The 16,377-nt window shown below is 44.7% G+C and overlaps 1 protein-coding gene across 4 annotated transcripts in view; it reads left to right on the forward strand.

Moving 5' to 3' along the window:
- The window catches only part of PPIH (peptidylprolyl isomerase H), a 166,364-nt gene that overhangs the window by 142,762 nt on the left and 7,225 nt on the right, over positions 1–16,377 (forward strand). For all 4 annotated transcript variants that reach the window (XM_069240331.1, XM_069240332.1, XM_069240335.1 and 1 more), the window contains one exon: positions 1,776–1,849. In XM_069240331.1, coding sequence (XP_069096432.1) covers positions 1,776–1,844 — 69 coding nt within the window. In that variant the 3' untranslated portion in view covers positions 1,845–1,849. The remainder of the gene's footprint in view (positions 1–1,775; positions 1,850–16,377) is intronic.

Here is a 16,377-nt window from a genome sequence, read left to right on the forward strand (position 1 = left end):
CAATATAGTATGCACATGAGCTCATTCATATCTTCCAAAAATTCTGAAATAATTTTGCGCCACAAAGTTATTTTGTAAATGTGATCAGAAACCAGTGGTTTGAATCTACAAATTGCTAATGAGCATGGCAAAAAATATTGCCCTTTTCTATGAGGTATGCATAGATGTTATCAAGCTTCTGTGCTCAGTCCTGAACTCCCTCTAGATTCTTCCCAGCCTACCTCACGTGTCCCTGCATTTTGGCAGTGTCTGTATTCTTGGAGTTATATTTTCTAATCGGGAGGAAAAAGGGAGAGAGATGTGGGGCTGTTAACTGGTCAAGAAGAACATTGACCCATCAAGCAAACTCTGCCATTTTGGGATTTCCAGGATTCGTCTGGTGAAGTTTTTCATTCATAAAGCAAACTTGTAAAGATGGAATTACAATACAGTACTGAGCCAGAGGCGGAGTGGGCAGCTATATTTTATCGTGGGTAGCTATTAATTTTATTCTAGCCCTTGGGCTTTAAGAACCCATTCTGGGTTCATTGTAGCTCAGTTCAGACTTACAATAAAAAAGAACAAAGATCAGTCTTTGCTACAAAATCAGAATCCCTACTTCGCTTGCTAGACTAAATACCCAGAGCGTTGCCCTAAACTCAGCCCGAACCTCTTTGTGATGAGGAATTGTCAGGACCATGGAAGAGAGACTCTCTTGTATATTTGTAGTCTTAGTCTGCTGTTGCGACCTGCTGTGATGACTGCCTCTCGAGACTGAAAGTGCCTGAAGCAGACGAAGCCATATGGAGAACAAATTGACAATCTACCTTCCCATTTTAATTTCCCGTTTTATAGTAAATGTTGACCTATGCTACAAATATGTTGACTTTTTAGAAAGATAGTACTCTCCGTTCTCGGAGACATAATTTTACTTTTTTTGCAGGTAAGCACACTATTAATCCTGTGCCTCATCCTGGCGGTTATATTCTGTGGCCGATCGGAAGCCATTAATAACATAACTTTATACATGGGTAACTGTGAGTTATGGTGATATTTGTATTTCAGGTTTGAGCGACATCATGTTTAACTCAAACTTCACTCTCACTTTATTTGATGTCACGCAGAACCCATTGGTGAAATAACATCCCCATAACGCGGTTAAGGATCTATAAGTCTGTATATTAACTATTAGATTCCTCAACAGATTTTCTAAGTTTTTATGCTATTATGCTTATTAAAATTGATTTATTTTAATGTTTCAGGGTTTTACTTCTATATTCATCATTTCTTTAACAGTCGTAGTTTAGGTTTATTAAACACATCACACGAATTCTCTAGATATTTTCCTTGCAGCTTAAACCAAACTTTCAGAGGTGAGCCAGGAATACAATCCATGCAAAACTGGTTTTACCTTTGTGCGCCCTTGTGTTTAGGCATGGTGGAAGCTCATACAAAACTAGCGTGAAGAATGTGACCTCTCCATCATTTGGACTGCCAGTATGATTCCATCTAGGTGTTTCGGGCCAGATGTATCCCATTGTATGTATTTGGGCAAGTGTGTTCATACAGATGCCCCATAGTGAATTAGCACGTTTTTATAGTTTAAGATCATTATATTCGCACTGACATCATGCACAGTGCCACCATTTTGAACTGCTGATGTGAAACTTTTTTTTCTGGTTGTTTACCATGTCCTGAGCACCTTTTTCTTGGTGAGTACTTGAAAAATGACCATATGATCACAGAACTAGTCTTGCTGATGTGCATAACACCATTTCTGGTCCTCATTTTTGCAGAACGTGCCTACCGGACCGAATAACAAGCCGAAATTGCCAGTTGTGATTTCCCAGTGTGGGGAAATGTAATACAGGTAAATAATTTATGAAGTTATAATATATTATCTTATCCTACCATGAGCAGGGCTTAATTTGTAAAACAATGTTCATAAAATGTGTAGCTATAGATATACATGCTCTGCACATGTGCCATTTAGTGTTGCGGGGGCATTTGCAAGTTCTTTTTCTTCAATTAAGTTTCAAGTAGCGAGATACCCCGTTACGACTCCTCCGACAGGACGACAAACGCGACCTTTCACCTATAATACTAGACCAAAATACCTTTGTTGTCCACTATGGTCCATTACTATTAATCCCTTTACTCTAACACAACTACAGCCACTTTTACTAGATATTTCCTACAGCAATTCCCTGGCCCATTGTCAATTCCATCCATCTTGCATTCTCATCAGTCAGAATTGCCTTAAAGTCGTATCAATGAAACATGTGTTGGCTGTCTGGTTTTCCATCATGTTTTATCTGGACATTTATGACATCTTTACTTGGCTGCCAATTGATACTGATGGCCGTCTTTCCACAAGGGCGGAGTGTATCACTCATTAACATAAACTCTCTTGCACGCATATATGGCGATTGTAATACTGTCTGTGTGAAAAACAAAACAGAGACAAGTCCCATCCTACAATACATTTAAACTGATCCTCGCAATCCATCTTTTCAACCTTCTGAGCTTACATTTGTGTAATTTACTTATTATTGTTACTTGCCAGGTGTGCTCCAAACTATGTTTTAATTTTTTTTTATCTGTCTAAATGTAATTTGAAATTTCCCAGGTGCGACTAATATGGAGTCTGTAACTTCTGAGTGTCTTTAGAGCATGAGTCAACCTGCTTGGTCTGTAAGGCATTAACTGGGCACACTACAAAATGCAGCTTTAAGGCTCTTTAGACCTAAGGACATCATCAGTGCAGAAGCAGAAGAGCCAGGGCCTAAAGGTATCCAATTTTGTCTGTCCCGTGGCGCTTCAGAGGCAGATGAGGGGGAACTCTTATTGCATCAGAGCATAGGCCATAGAACAAAAGCCACCCTAAAGCCTCCATGTCACCATGTGCACTCAAGGATCAACTTCCTTGAGATCAATCTTGAAAATGTCCTTGCCTCGAGTCTGAGCACTGCTCCTGTGGGAGTTTGGTATCAAGCCCTGTGCAAGCTTCAAGAGACACTAACAACGGGGTCCAGCTCCAGGCTCCGAGACCTCTCTACCTTACAATGACCCTCCCTGCTCCAGGAAAGCCTCCGGCAATGGGCAACAAGCCTATGCATCCATCCCTGCAGGCTCAACCCTGAGCCTCCGAGAAATCGCCCTCAAACCTAAGATTGGCTTCAAGCTGTTTGACCCATCCCAAGATCAGCACTGAACTCCATCTGTATGCTAAAATTGGGCTTGTGCAAAGTCCCACATTTGAGCTTCATGAGTTGCCTGATGCCAGGCACAAAAAGTTTGTTCCCCTTTCCAAGGGAAACTACTACTAAGTAGCATATTACCAATTCAGTTGAAGTGCTTGCCAAATATGATTGCCCTTACTGGGAGGAAATGTAGGAGTTGGTGAGGCACAACTTTAAAGCCTACCTCAGTTGAGGGCAAGAACAGGGCTGGGAGTGGAAAGTCTTCTTAAATGTGAACATTCAGTGTGTCTGAATCTTCTGATATCAATTCCAGGGGGATCAAACACCGGCATCCTCTTCTGGCAAACATTTTAGTGCTTTAGAGCGGAGGTACAACAGCATCTAATCATTGTCTTTTGATGGACAGAATCTGTGTGATCTTCAGGTGGACACAATGCTCAAGGTCCAGGAGTCTACCAAGGCCATGGGCGCACTTCAGATCCATCTGCTTTTTACAAACAGAAGGCAAGAGATGGTCCTAAATCATCCTGTCCTATTTAGAGTTATCATCAAGAGCAATCCTTTCATGACATGCAGGGAACCAGGTCCTTCGGCACAGGTGGCTACCTTAGCAGTGACAGAGGCAAGAGTAGAGCTATCCTCCAACAAGGGCTCCTGTACCTCCAAGCAGTGACTTACCCATCATTTACCATCCCCTTCCACTGCACCCTCAGTGAGATCAACCACCTGTTAAGGGGCAATTGAGGGTAATCCATCTGCATTTAGAGAAAATAACCTCCACCAAATGGGTGCTTTCAGTAGTACGTTGGAGGTACTGTCTGGGGAGCCACCCAATGCCACCAAAAATATCACCTCATCGCCACATAATGAGTCAGGCCATTTGCAAATGTCACAGTTATAAGTAGAATCTGTTCTCGAAAAGTTGCAATTGATCTGGGGCCACCTTACCATGAGGTCCAAGGAATCTATTTTGTGATTTCCAAGAAAGACAAAATCTTGCGGTTTGTCCTGTACCTCAGCCTCTAAACCTTATATCTTGACGGAGCACTTCCATATGACCACCTTGCAAGGAGTGTATTCCGTTGTTCTGGACAGGGAATTACATCACAACCCTCTAGTTCAAGGATGCATACTTCCCTATACATCTGATGCATTGCAGCTCTGTGTGTTTTGTGGCAAGTGATCAGCAATACCAATTTAAAGTTCTGTGCTTTATGGTCACAGTAGCCCCAGTGGTATTGATCAAATTTCTAGATACCGTAGCACCGCACCAGCACTGAAATGTCTTACCTGGATAAATGGCAGATAAATGAGTGGCAGCTGAGAGCATTGCTTAGCAAACAATGGGGCACCTGGGTCATTATTACACAGGTTGGGTTTCACTGTCAATGCCAAAAAGTCATATCTCAACCCACAGCAGATCGGGCCCTCCATAGGGTCTGTGCTAAGTGCCATCACAAGCCTAGCCAACCCTAATCAAGAGAGGGAGATTGCGTTCCAGACCGTGGCCTCTTTGTTTGACATCACGTCCTCTTACAGTAAGGATGGTAATGAAACTGTTTGGGATGATGGCTCTTGAATTTCAATAGTACTGCACACTAAGTTATATTTGTGTCTACTCCATGAGTGCTTAGCAGGGCAGTGGTTACAAGCGGAGGATCAATAGAAGATGTACCATTATGTACAGACCAGCTTTGTTGGTGCACACTCTGCTGTGGTGGAACAAGAGCTTGTTCCTGGGCAGGCCTTTTCTGGATCTGCTACCACAGGTGACCATTACACCGGTTACCTCACTCATGATTTGGGAAGCACATCACAACCATAGGACTATTGAGGATCACATAAACCCACCCCCCCCTCCCCCGGAGCTCCTTGCATTCACACTGGCACTCAGAGCCCTATGCAGCTCACCCAAAGCAAAACAGTCTAGTTAATTATCCTTTAACTATGTTTCTGATGGATACTTCTAGCTGCAGATTCCTCACTTTCTAAAGATACCAGGTGTCCGTCTGGATCCGTAAATTTCAGTAGCTCTACCATGCAATTATGGGGTGCTGGCCCCTCTCCGATTCTGCATCCCTGTAACATTACTGGGTGATAAAGCACCCCGTCAGCATGTTATCATAATTTCCTTTTTTTTCTGTGCCATCAACGTAATCCAGAGCTCTCCTTATCTCATTAGCAGTTGTTAATGTTGCAGACGATTTTCCAACATTTCTTCAGGTGCAGGGAAATATCTCCTCCAAAACAGTCAACTGTCAATTCACGTAGGGACTGTAATGGGCAGATGTCCATTACAGTCAGTCATGTGATCTGCTTTTGTAGTTTGGATTCGGAGTACAACTCGAAGGCCTACGCGTTGAATCGGAGGATGTACCCCAAAGCCATAAAGGTAAGGGAGACAAAGATATTCATGGTCAGGGCACAGGACAAACATCGCAGGTACTGAAAATCCATGCTGAGGTTGAAGTTGCCGCCATCATCAAAGACGTCCAAGAAGGAGCATAAGAAGAAGAAGGCAGCATTAATCTGGATGCCATCACTGTTAAAAAAAAAAAAAAAAATTGCTACTACCTCCTGCCTCACACAGCCAAGGAACTGATGGAACAATCCATAGAGAATCCCACGCCTGCGGCTCCATCTGACCCATTGGTGACTCTAAGGCCCCAGCCCCATCAGCCTTACCTGGAGTGCCACTGTCCGTGGACCAATCCTATCATGTTCCTAAGTGCTATATATTACATTTTCTGCAGATCCTTTGCCCCCATGGTGTACCCACTGGCCTCATGGGACCAATGGCTTTTATTTTGGAAAGCATATCAACACAATGCCATTCGGCACCCTTAATGCCATCCCTGCCTTTGCCTCCAGTTATATAGGCTGCAACTCCAGAGCCACCCCAACTGTCAGGATCGAAGCCATGACTGACTCCACCTCCATTGACCATTCTGTCATCTTTGCCTTTGGCGCCAGGCCTCATTACCTCCCCAGCGCTGTAGCTGACTCCAATAGTTCTGCTTTTGATGCCGCTGGCATCACAGATGCCACCATCGTTGCTGCTGACAGCGGCACTGCTTTTGTAACCTACTACTGAACCAAGACTGCTGTCTTCACACCCTGCTCGTTCAGAGGCACTGTAACTGATGGAGCTTCTACATTACCGTTCAAGACGAGAAACTCAATGACTGGTAGAAAAACATTTTTTTTTTGCGTGAACCACAGAAAGACCCTAGTCTAGAAGATGACTGGACAGTCACCCCAACGTGGACCATGATTTTGCAGGCCTCAGGGCATGCCTGTGTTCTTGGTCACTCCCTGGAGTGGGCTTTACATTCATCCTTCTGGGCTTCCTGAGGTGGGGATTACCTCCTACCAATCTGATCAGGAAAGCAGCAGAGTTGTTGGTCCTCAAACTGCCCTCTTCTAAGACAAAAAGCCAACACCCTCACTGAGGTCCACCATACAGCAACGCATTCTATGGAAGCCTTGCTACTTTTAAATTATGCTTTAACAGTGCCTGTGCTTGCAGTTTGAGGGAAGCAAACAACTTCTACTGTAGTTAGCAGATCAATAGCAAGGCATTACTAACCAGCAATGGGAGATCTTGCTCTTCCAAGTAGGCACCTTGTGCCTTTCCCATAAATTGAAAAAGATGGACCGATTCACACAGAAGTTGTCTTCTGCATAGAACATGGCTCTCAAATCTCTTACTGCTACCTGTCTTCTCGACCGGTGTGGGTGTGGGTGTGGGTGTGGGTGTGGGTGTGGGTGTGGGTGTGTGTGTGGGTGTGTGTGTGGGTGTGTGTGTGGGTGTGTGTGTGTGTGTGTGTGTGTGTGTGTGTGTGTGTGTGTGTGTGTGTGTGTGTGTGTGTGTGTGTGTGTGTGTGTGTGTGTGTGTGTGTGTGTGTGTGTGTGGGTGTGTGTGTGTGTGTGTGTGTGTGTGTGTGTGTGTGTGTGTGTGTGTGTGTGTGCGCGCGCGCGCAGTCTGACACTTGACACAAACAGTAATCACTCATTTGCTGGGCAATCTACAAGGTCAATTTTGAGAGGTAGTGGTAGATGGGCAAGCTGTGGCCAGACAGGTTATACATTCTGGCTTGGGCATATCGGACTCGAGTGCAAGAGCCACAACATCATCTATTTTCCTATGCTGCCATACCTGGCTGAGCAGCTCTGGATTCTCTGAGGATATCCAGACAGCGCTGATGGATCGTCCTTTCCTTTGGTGCTAAAGCCTATTCAATCTTGGAGTGTTTTTAAAGATATTAAAACCACAGCCAGATCACATGGCCTCCAGACCCACACAAGAGACTGTCAACATTTTTGGAAGTTTCAACACTTCTCCAGAGCTTTTTCAAGGCTGGCAAAAACTCGCCCAACAGAAACAGGTTAAGCCCTGTGTTTAAGCAGTATAGAGGATGAGGCAAAGGATGAATACCTGCCCTTCCTCTCCATCCTGTCCCCACCTCTTCCTCCCCAGCCACTGTAGGGAATCAGCCCTAGTTTCCCCTTGTTTGGAACACAAACAGTCTGTTGAAGGACGGGTATTCCCCATTACACAAGTATGGAGGGGCATTACTTCAGACTTTTTAATATTGCCGATTATGGAAAGGAGTTATGTCCTACCCTTTCAGCAACCTCCTCTTCACCCACTCCTCTACCTCCCCCACCTCCAACCCGCCCCAAACAATCAAGTGCACTCCTTCAAGACCACTTACATGTCCCTCAGGAGGAAATGTTATTCTTTTTCCAAAAGGTGCAGTGGAGTTATTTTCAGAGCAGGAACATGGTCCAGGATGCTACTCTGGTACTTCCAGGTCCCCAAAAAGAATAGTGGTATTCTTTCGATCCTAGGCCTCAGGGTTCTGAACTGGGTCCTCAGAAAGAAAATGTTCAATATTCTGTCCCTAGCTCAGGTCCTGTTCGCACTTGAAGCGGAAGATAGGATGGTGTCTTTCAACCTGCAGAATGCCTATTTCCACATCCCTTTCCTACAGTCACACAGGAAGTATCTTCGCTTCACGGTCAGATCTGAACACTGCCCATTTGCGATCATTTCCTTTGCCCTCACTTCTGCACCAGGAGTCTTCACAAAAGGTATGGTGGTGGTTGCAGCCCATTTAGGAAGGTCGGAAATCCCAGTGTTCCCTTACCTGGGCAACTATCTCTGGGGATGTTGTGTCATCACCAGTAGACAAATGTTGCATTGCTGTTCGATCTGAGCTTTTTAATCAGCAAGTCAAAGTCTCACGATATGCCCCCTCTTCACATCCTGTTCATGTGACTGATGGTTTCTCAGGGTGCTGATTGCACGAGCAGACAATGTCAGCCAGCGTCATCTTGATGACCACGAGTGGCATTTACACGATGTGCAGTACCAGTGGAATTATGCACCAGAGGCACAGATTATGTGGCAGTTGGCTAAATTTTGTGGCAAGAAAAGGCAAACTCTACAGCATAATGCGGCACATTTTGTGATAGTATTCCTTCATTATGTTTTCTTTTTTACAGATGGTAACACGGTCTGTGCAAACACCTTGTATGTCCCATTTTAATACCCAAATCCATTGAAAAGCAATGAAAATATAGACAGTCAAAGTGGGCGAATGGCCTTCCACTGTGCTGGGACATGTCGCCATCTTTTTTTTATTTATTTTTTTATTTTTTTTAGTAACCTTTGATTACTTTGAACTGGACACAGATTTTGCAGGTTTTGCAGCAGATGATGAATAAAGTGACACATGGCAAACCCATAATAATGCTTAAAAACACGTGGCCGCAGAATCTCATAATTCCAGTGGCCCTGACCAAGAGGTAGACCTTTATTACTTCCAGCTGTGGGGGACTCCTCTGGTAGACCACTTTGCCATTCATGAAAATGTTCACTGATAATATTCTGTACACTCCAGTATGCTTTAAAGGGAGCTTTGAGGAATGCGTGTTGCTTGAGGTGGAAATTTCCATGACCCTCTTCAGGACCGTCTGGCAAACATCATGTATTTCACCCTCTTGCTGGCGCACAGGCATGTGTAGAGGTCACAGTTAAGGGTTGCTTATGGACCTTGTCATCCTTCCTCCACCTACCTCTTTTTAAGTCGCCTATATTTATGAGGTTTTCAAAGGGGCTAACAAACCGGTTTCCCCTAACTCCTTCATATTGCCTCAATGGGATCGCAACATCATTCATATGTTTTTAACGTGTTCTACTTTTTGAAAGATTTACACAGTTGCCTACTGAAGCTGCTTACTTTCAAAACGTCTTTTTATTTGCCATCACATCTGTTAGCTGTGTAAGTCAAATTACAGACATTGACTGTAAAGCTCTCATTCACCTCTTAGTTTCCAGACAAATTGATGCTAAGGTCTAGGGCTGCCCTCCTATCCAAAGGGGTTTGTGCTTTAGACATATGGCAATCCATCACCCTACCAGCTTTTTTCCATCTGCTGCATCCAACGATGAACACTACACAGGCTTAATCCAAAGAGAATGTTCAGCTTTTACTTGGACAAGTCACTTGCATTCAGACTCTACAGCCAGCTCTTCATTGGCTGTGTGGGAAAGATGGATGGCAAGGCAATGCATTGGAAAGTGGATTATTGGTAAGGGCAGGTAAGTACCTATACTTAGCAATAGGCCACTAACACCCACTTAGGTCTAGTTAGGTCTCAATAAATTAAACCTAGTAGCTTGGCAGAGAGCGACAAGGCTTAACTTAAGAGAAGTGTGTAAAGCATTCAAAAATCACAAAAATGAAAATAAGTAAAACACAACAAATATCCAACACCAATTTATAAAAATAGAGTATATTTTTATCTTTAAATTTAACACCAAAATGAATAAAATCGGATAAGGGGAACCGGAGATATGAACTTGTAAAGAAGTAATGTTTGTTAGCACTTAGAAACTAAAAGAGCCACTCGGAACATCTGTTCCTCTTGTTCAAAGTTTACCTTCGGACTTAGTCTTTTGCCTGAAGATTTTCTTCAGCAGGACAAAGTCACCAATCCTATCCGATTCTCCTGGAGGCCTCTTCGGATAGGCGTCGCAGGAGATCTCGGTTAAGAATTCTACCTTCGGACTTAGTCGGTTTTCAGGACTGAAATCTTCATCCGCGCCAAAGCTGAATCTTGATCCAATGCCCCTGGATCCCTCCTCGGATATGCTGCGCAGGAAGTCCCGGTCAACTCTTTACATTCAAACTTTGTCACTATTTTGGAGCGTTTTTTCTCCCACGTCGGGCAACCATCCACAGCAATCTGATTTTGCGTTGTCGTCGTCTGGTTGCCTTTCCAGGAGCCCCTGGTGAAATCTTGGAAGTCTGGGGCTCCTGAGCTTTTCAGCGGGATGAACCTGAAAGTCAGGCCGGGTCACGGTCAAAGTAAGCCGGCGTGAATCTCAACAGCGGGTCAGTCCCTTTTTATGGAGCTTTTTACCAAAAGTTCTCCAATCTTCTCCAAACGTCTGGATCTTCTTCCAGAAGGTCTTTGAAGGTCCTTTAGGAGTCCACAGCTCACCCCAATGTTCTAGAAGCTGAGTTGCTTCTTGAGGGCTAGGACTCCAACTCCTAGAACGTACCTGGCTCAAACTCCAAAATGACCACTGGACAGTGGTCAGCTGGTCAGTTTCTTCAGGATTTGATGCAGGGGACTCTGGTTAGCTAGTTTTCCTCTGTAGCAAGCAGGGAGTCCCTTCTTGAACCAGTTGAAGCCAGGCAAAATTCCTTTTTATGGTGAAGCCCAAGTGTGCAGATGGTGTAGTCCTTTAGAGTGCAGTGCCCAGGTGCAGGTCAGGGGTCCAGCAGGGCCATCCTTCTGATGTTGTTCCTTGTAGGGATCTGACGTGTGGGTGCCGCTCTTCCAAATTTATCCTTGCTCCTGGGGTGAAAAGCGAGGGGGGCAACTGTCTAATCACAGGCAGGCCACTACCCTCTTGGATGACTACTTCCAGGGAAGCGTGGCAAAAATCAGTCCCCAGGAGCAACATTCCTTAAAAATCCAAAATGGCAGAAACTGAATTTTGGAGGTAAGGTCTGGCTGTGCCCACCAACTGGTGTGGCTAAAAATTCTTTACACACCCCTCTACTCATCTATTCAAGAGGGCACCTGGTAGTGTGGGTTTGCAGGAAAAGGGGCGGCCTTGAGCTGCTCCAAAAGTTCTTCCCTCCTTTGAAAACCACTTTGGCTGCTCTCCCCCCATCCTGTTTAACCATCTGTTGAGGCAGATCTCCTCCCCCAGACATTTCCTTTGTGTTCAGCCCAGCCCAGGCCACTTCACACCTCATGAAGGCCAATCAGAGAAGGACACAACAGAGCTGAACTGGTAACTTTTAGGAAGAGTTCTAATTTTCTTTCCCTGAACTAGTTAAATTAAATTCAACAATGGCAAGTTGTTGCAAGTACTATAACAATCAGTTTGAGACTAAGCTTGCCATATCAAGTTCCTTTAGAGACTTTATTAATTCAAATAGCCTCCCCATTTTAGCCTATGGAGCCTGGAGATGTTGGATTACTAGGGTAATGACCTGATGTTCCAGGCATGTCCAGAGGAGTAGTGCCTCCTGACAAAGGGTCCAGGACCCTACTCCGCCCTGTTTATTACAGTACCACATGGAGGTAGTGTTGTCAATGAACACTTGCACTCCTTTCCCTTTGACAGAGGGAAAAAATGCTTTAAACGCAAGCCTAATCGCCCGGAGCTCCAGAAGATTGATGTGGAGCCCAGACTCCGCCGGAGACCAAAGGCCTCTGATCTCCGCCTCTCCCATGTGGTCCTCTGGAAAGTGACTGAAGGATGGAGGCCTGCCTGGTGGAGCAGATTTGAAAGGGAGGAAGTAGCCCTATCGAACGATCTGCAAAACCCACCTGTCCATAGTGATGGATGCTCAGTGGGGCAGGTGATGGCGAATCCTGCCGCTGGATGGGAGTGAGGGGACAGACTAGGAGGCTTTGGAGGCTGCAGCAGGGGCAGAGGTGGACTGGGCAGGCCTCTGGTTTCCTCTCCCATGCCCACATGGGATTCTGCATCTCCGGCCACGCAGAGGCTGGACAGCATGGGTGGCACGGTGGCTGGGTTGAGGATGCCACACGGAGCCCCTTCCGGCCACGAAAGGGGCAAAAAACAGACTGCGGGGTGAGCAGTAGAGAAAAGACCAAGGGACCAAGCTATAGTCCTGGAATCCTTGAATCTCTCCATGTCCATGAGTGACTTTTGGACATCCCCCAGAAAAACCAGAAGTACGCAACTAGGCATGGTGTCTCAAGGCCTCCGTCGTAGCAACCGGTCTGCCTAGAGTAGGTCGTGTCCAACCCACAATGGATTGTGAACTTTGCAGCATCTCTCTCATTTCCCATTGTTCACAGCTTAGGAGACGATAGCATGGGCCTCCTCCGGTATCTGCGGGAGGACTTGCGCAACCATATCCCACAAAGAGTGGGTTTAGTGGCCCAAAAGGCATGCGGTGTTCACAGACCGCATTGTGAGACTGGAGGAAGAAAACAACTTCTTACCAAACTGTTTCAGACTTTTTGATTCCCTGTCCGGGGGTGCAGAAGAGAATGCGCCTGAAGAAGAGGAAGCCTAGATGACCAGACTCTCAGGCGTGGGGTTTTGGGACAGGAATTAAGGGTCGTTCGGAGCGGGCCGACGGCGGCGTGCAGTAGTCCTATTCACAGTACCCCCTGTGTTGGGTTTGGACCAAGTACCCAAAATGACATCGGCGAGGGCTTCATTGAATGGCAAAAGGGGTTCTGAAGTGGAAGCTCCAGGCTGAAGCACCTCCATCAGGAGATTAGACCTGACCTCTACAGTAGGAAGCTCAAGGCCATGGAAGTCACCGGCGCAGAACCCGAAGGCCCATCAACCGAACCCCTTGGGCCCGAAGGCGCTGTATTGGGGTCGGTCCGCCCAAAGATGAGGCACATGGCCCCATAGAACTCTTCAAGCTGGGCTGGGGTCGCTCTGGCTCCGGGAAACTCGGGGAAGCGTGGAGCCAACCCAGATCGAGGCTCAGAGGATGGAGGCCTTGAGCATCGACGCGGTTCCCGCGTCACGTCAGTCGAGCGACCGGGCGAAGTCGGAGAGCGATGGGACCTCTTCGACTTTTTCTTCTTACCTGTACCCGAAGATTTAGAAGAAGACGAGTGGTGATGGCTTCCCGAACGGTCTCAAGACCTTCCTCTCGAACGGTCTCAAGACCTTCCTCTCGAAAGGTCTCAAGACCTTCTTCTCGATCGAGACCGTGGCTTATGCTGAGTCGAGTGCCGGGTCGCCATTAGCTTTAGGGACCGCTCACTCAAAGCCTTCAGGTGCATGGTCTGGCACTCGGAGCACGACTTCGGGTCGCGCTCAAGACACCACAGATAAACCCGATGAGGATCTGTCACCGACATTGTGCAGTGACAGTCCTCGCAGGGCTTGAAACCGGCCTTAAGGGACATCCTCGACTCACCGAAAGTCTCACAAAATCCCAACAAAACGGTCGAAGTCGGTCAAAAACAGACCAGGGTAGCTCTTCTCCGGATCAGTGCGTGGCACAGAAAGAAAAGAACTGATGTCCTGCACGAAGGCAGCGTCTATATACTACTCCTGATGTCATCACGGCGACTACGATGTCAACGACACCAGCTACGGACGCGCAAGGGTATTGCTCGAAGAAAAATCTCCAGATCCAGTCTGACGCCTGGGGGAAATTTTAAGGTTAGGAATCTGCAACTAGAATTCTCTATCAGATTACATAATTCAAAGGCTGTTGGGTTTATAGACTAAATTAAATAGCATTATGGTGGATGATTTAATTAGTGATGTAATTTGAGGGGTCATCATTGATGGTATCAATGATGTCATTGAACATGTGATAATTTGTGAGGTTGTTAGCAATGAATGGCAGGGGAGCACGTTATAGTTAGATCTGTAACCCATAACTGGTGAATTTCATTTTTTTTTTTTTTTAATTGTATTTTTTAATTATATTTTCACCTAACTAGAACCTCATTTTAACTTTTGGGGTTTTTCAGTGATGTTTTAAGGATTTTATTAATGCAAAATAAGATATTATTTCTAGACCTAATTAACATTATTTTAACCTTTTTGTTTTTTCAGTAATTTTCTAGGGATGTTTTTTTAGGTAAAGTAGCAACTTACAACCACCAACTATGTCACTTGAATCGTATTTTTTTTTCAACCCATTTCTAGGCTTTTTTTTTTTAATGAAATAGAATATTACTAACACACTGAACTGTACCTAGCAGGTTCTTCGCTATACAAAGAGGCAATAAATATCTTTAACTTCTGAATCTGGATTTCTCAAATCCAGCTTAACAGATTCACAGCAAATCACAAAAAACACATTTCCTTGGAGAAGACCTAGCTTTCTGTCAAACTTGGTGTAATTCTGTTCAGCTATGTTTTTTTGTATCGTCTAATATTCAGTATATTTTTCTCACCCCTCCACCCTGACATATCACCCCAAAACTCTCCAGGAAGTTAGTGAGGTGGGTGAAAGTTTTGTGAAGGTTGGTGCCAAAGATATTAAGGAAACAAAAATCGCTCTCCCGATCGAAATTCTGGCCTAACTGTAGCTGTACAGTGGTGACCACCATTCTGTAAATATATATTGCAAGAATTAAGCAGGGAACTCTAAGTAGTTCCCAAGCTTTGGGGAGAGAGCCGTTCCGGTATATGAAACACCTTACAACACCACCAACATTCCAAAACTGCTTACCTCAAATGTCTGCTTTACTAACAGAGTTGTTAAGCTTTCTGATTAGCACAGTGTCATCCACACTGAGCTACAATGTACCTATTGCCATTGTTACAGCAATGTCTTTGAAGCATAGGATTAGCAGGTGCCATAACTCAGAGCTGAAAAATGACAAACGCCTTTTACCATCCAAGTAATGCAGCTTTGAATTGACATAAAATACCATCCAAGCCAACCTGGAATAAATAAAAGCAAACCATGTTACATGTTTCACTCTTACTAGAGCTTGCCAAAGAGGTATAGTTCTGTCCAGACCTAAGGGAACAACCAATATGAGTCAAAACAATGCCTTATAAATTATTCAAAAGAGCGCAGGGAACCCTGAGCAGTTCCCAAGTTCAAGGTGGACAGCAATTCCTATATATAAATGCCATACAACTCCACAAATCTGTGAACCTCAGATGTCTGTATTTCTAGCAGAAAAGTGGGAAATATATTTTAATCCATCATAGCATTGTTTGTATCTTTTCAAAAGAGTCTCTTTGCAAAACATTCTGAAATAAAGCATATTTATGGATCTCTGAAATGTCTTTGCTAAGAGGAGTGCTATTCGATATATTGCCTTTCCACTAGTTCAGGTCTTTGCTGAGAGGAGTCTTATGATGTTTGTGACTACCTCTAGGTGGATTAAATACTGCACTAACTCTATAATTGCCTTCTATAAGGCGGCAACAAAGAGCAGACAGACAATTAGATATTTTGCCGAATAAGGGCTTTTGTAACATATTGAAATGTTCTTGGTTTTATGTTTTGGTGTCATATATTAGCGATTGTCTTTTTTGAGTTTTAGATTCAGAGATACATAAATATACTTTATTTTGGAATAAGACAGGCTCTTTTAAAATTCCCAAATGAAAAGGCCGTGATACGGCAGAGCTGCCTGTTATGATGCTTCCATTTTGTATATTTGCTTGGGTACTTTTATTGCTGAAAAAGCAGTGGTTTCCATAATTTGTAACTACAACATAATTGCTGTGAATTATGGATCCCATCCTGTGTGAGCTCTTTAATTTCTTTCCTGTAGGTGGTCTGTGAGCATGACAACGCATTTAGGTAGCCTCTAAAATCACTGTTGAGCTTTAAGATGGGACTTTGTTGGAGGGAGGGCTGGCTGTCTGAGGCTTCCAGCCTCATCGCCCATGAATCCCGCAATAATATGTTGCGTTTGCAGAACTTGCCCTTATCAAATGCTAGCAGTGCACTTAATAATGTGGACGGGAAAATAGATAAATAGGTAAAAGAATTTCCCTATGGGCTGTCATGTGGCCCCCTTATCCAATGCCAGCAGTGTCTGCAAGCGTGGGTGGTCATGTGCTGCCTGTGGGCACATTGTGATTGAGGACTTAAGGTTAAGGGTAGCTTGGTTTGGGTTTTCTTCGCCTCTTTTAGACTTGAAAGAAATTAGGTTACTCTAAGGCAACATACTTGAGGGTATA

Source organism: Pleurodeles waltl, chromosome 6, assembly GCF_031143425.1.
Source record: "Pleurodeles waltl isolate 20211129_DDA chromosome 6, aPleWal1.hap1.20221129, whole genome shotgun sequence".
NCBI classification, from domain to species: Eukaryota; Metazoa; Chordata; class Amphibia; order Caudata; family Salamandridae; genus Pleurodeles; species Pleurodeles waltl.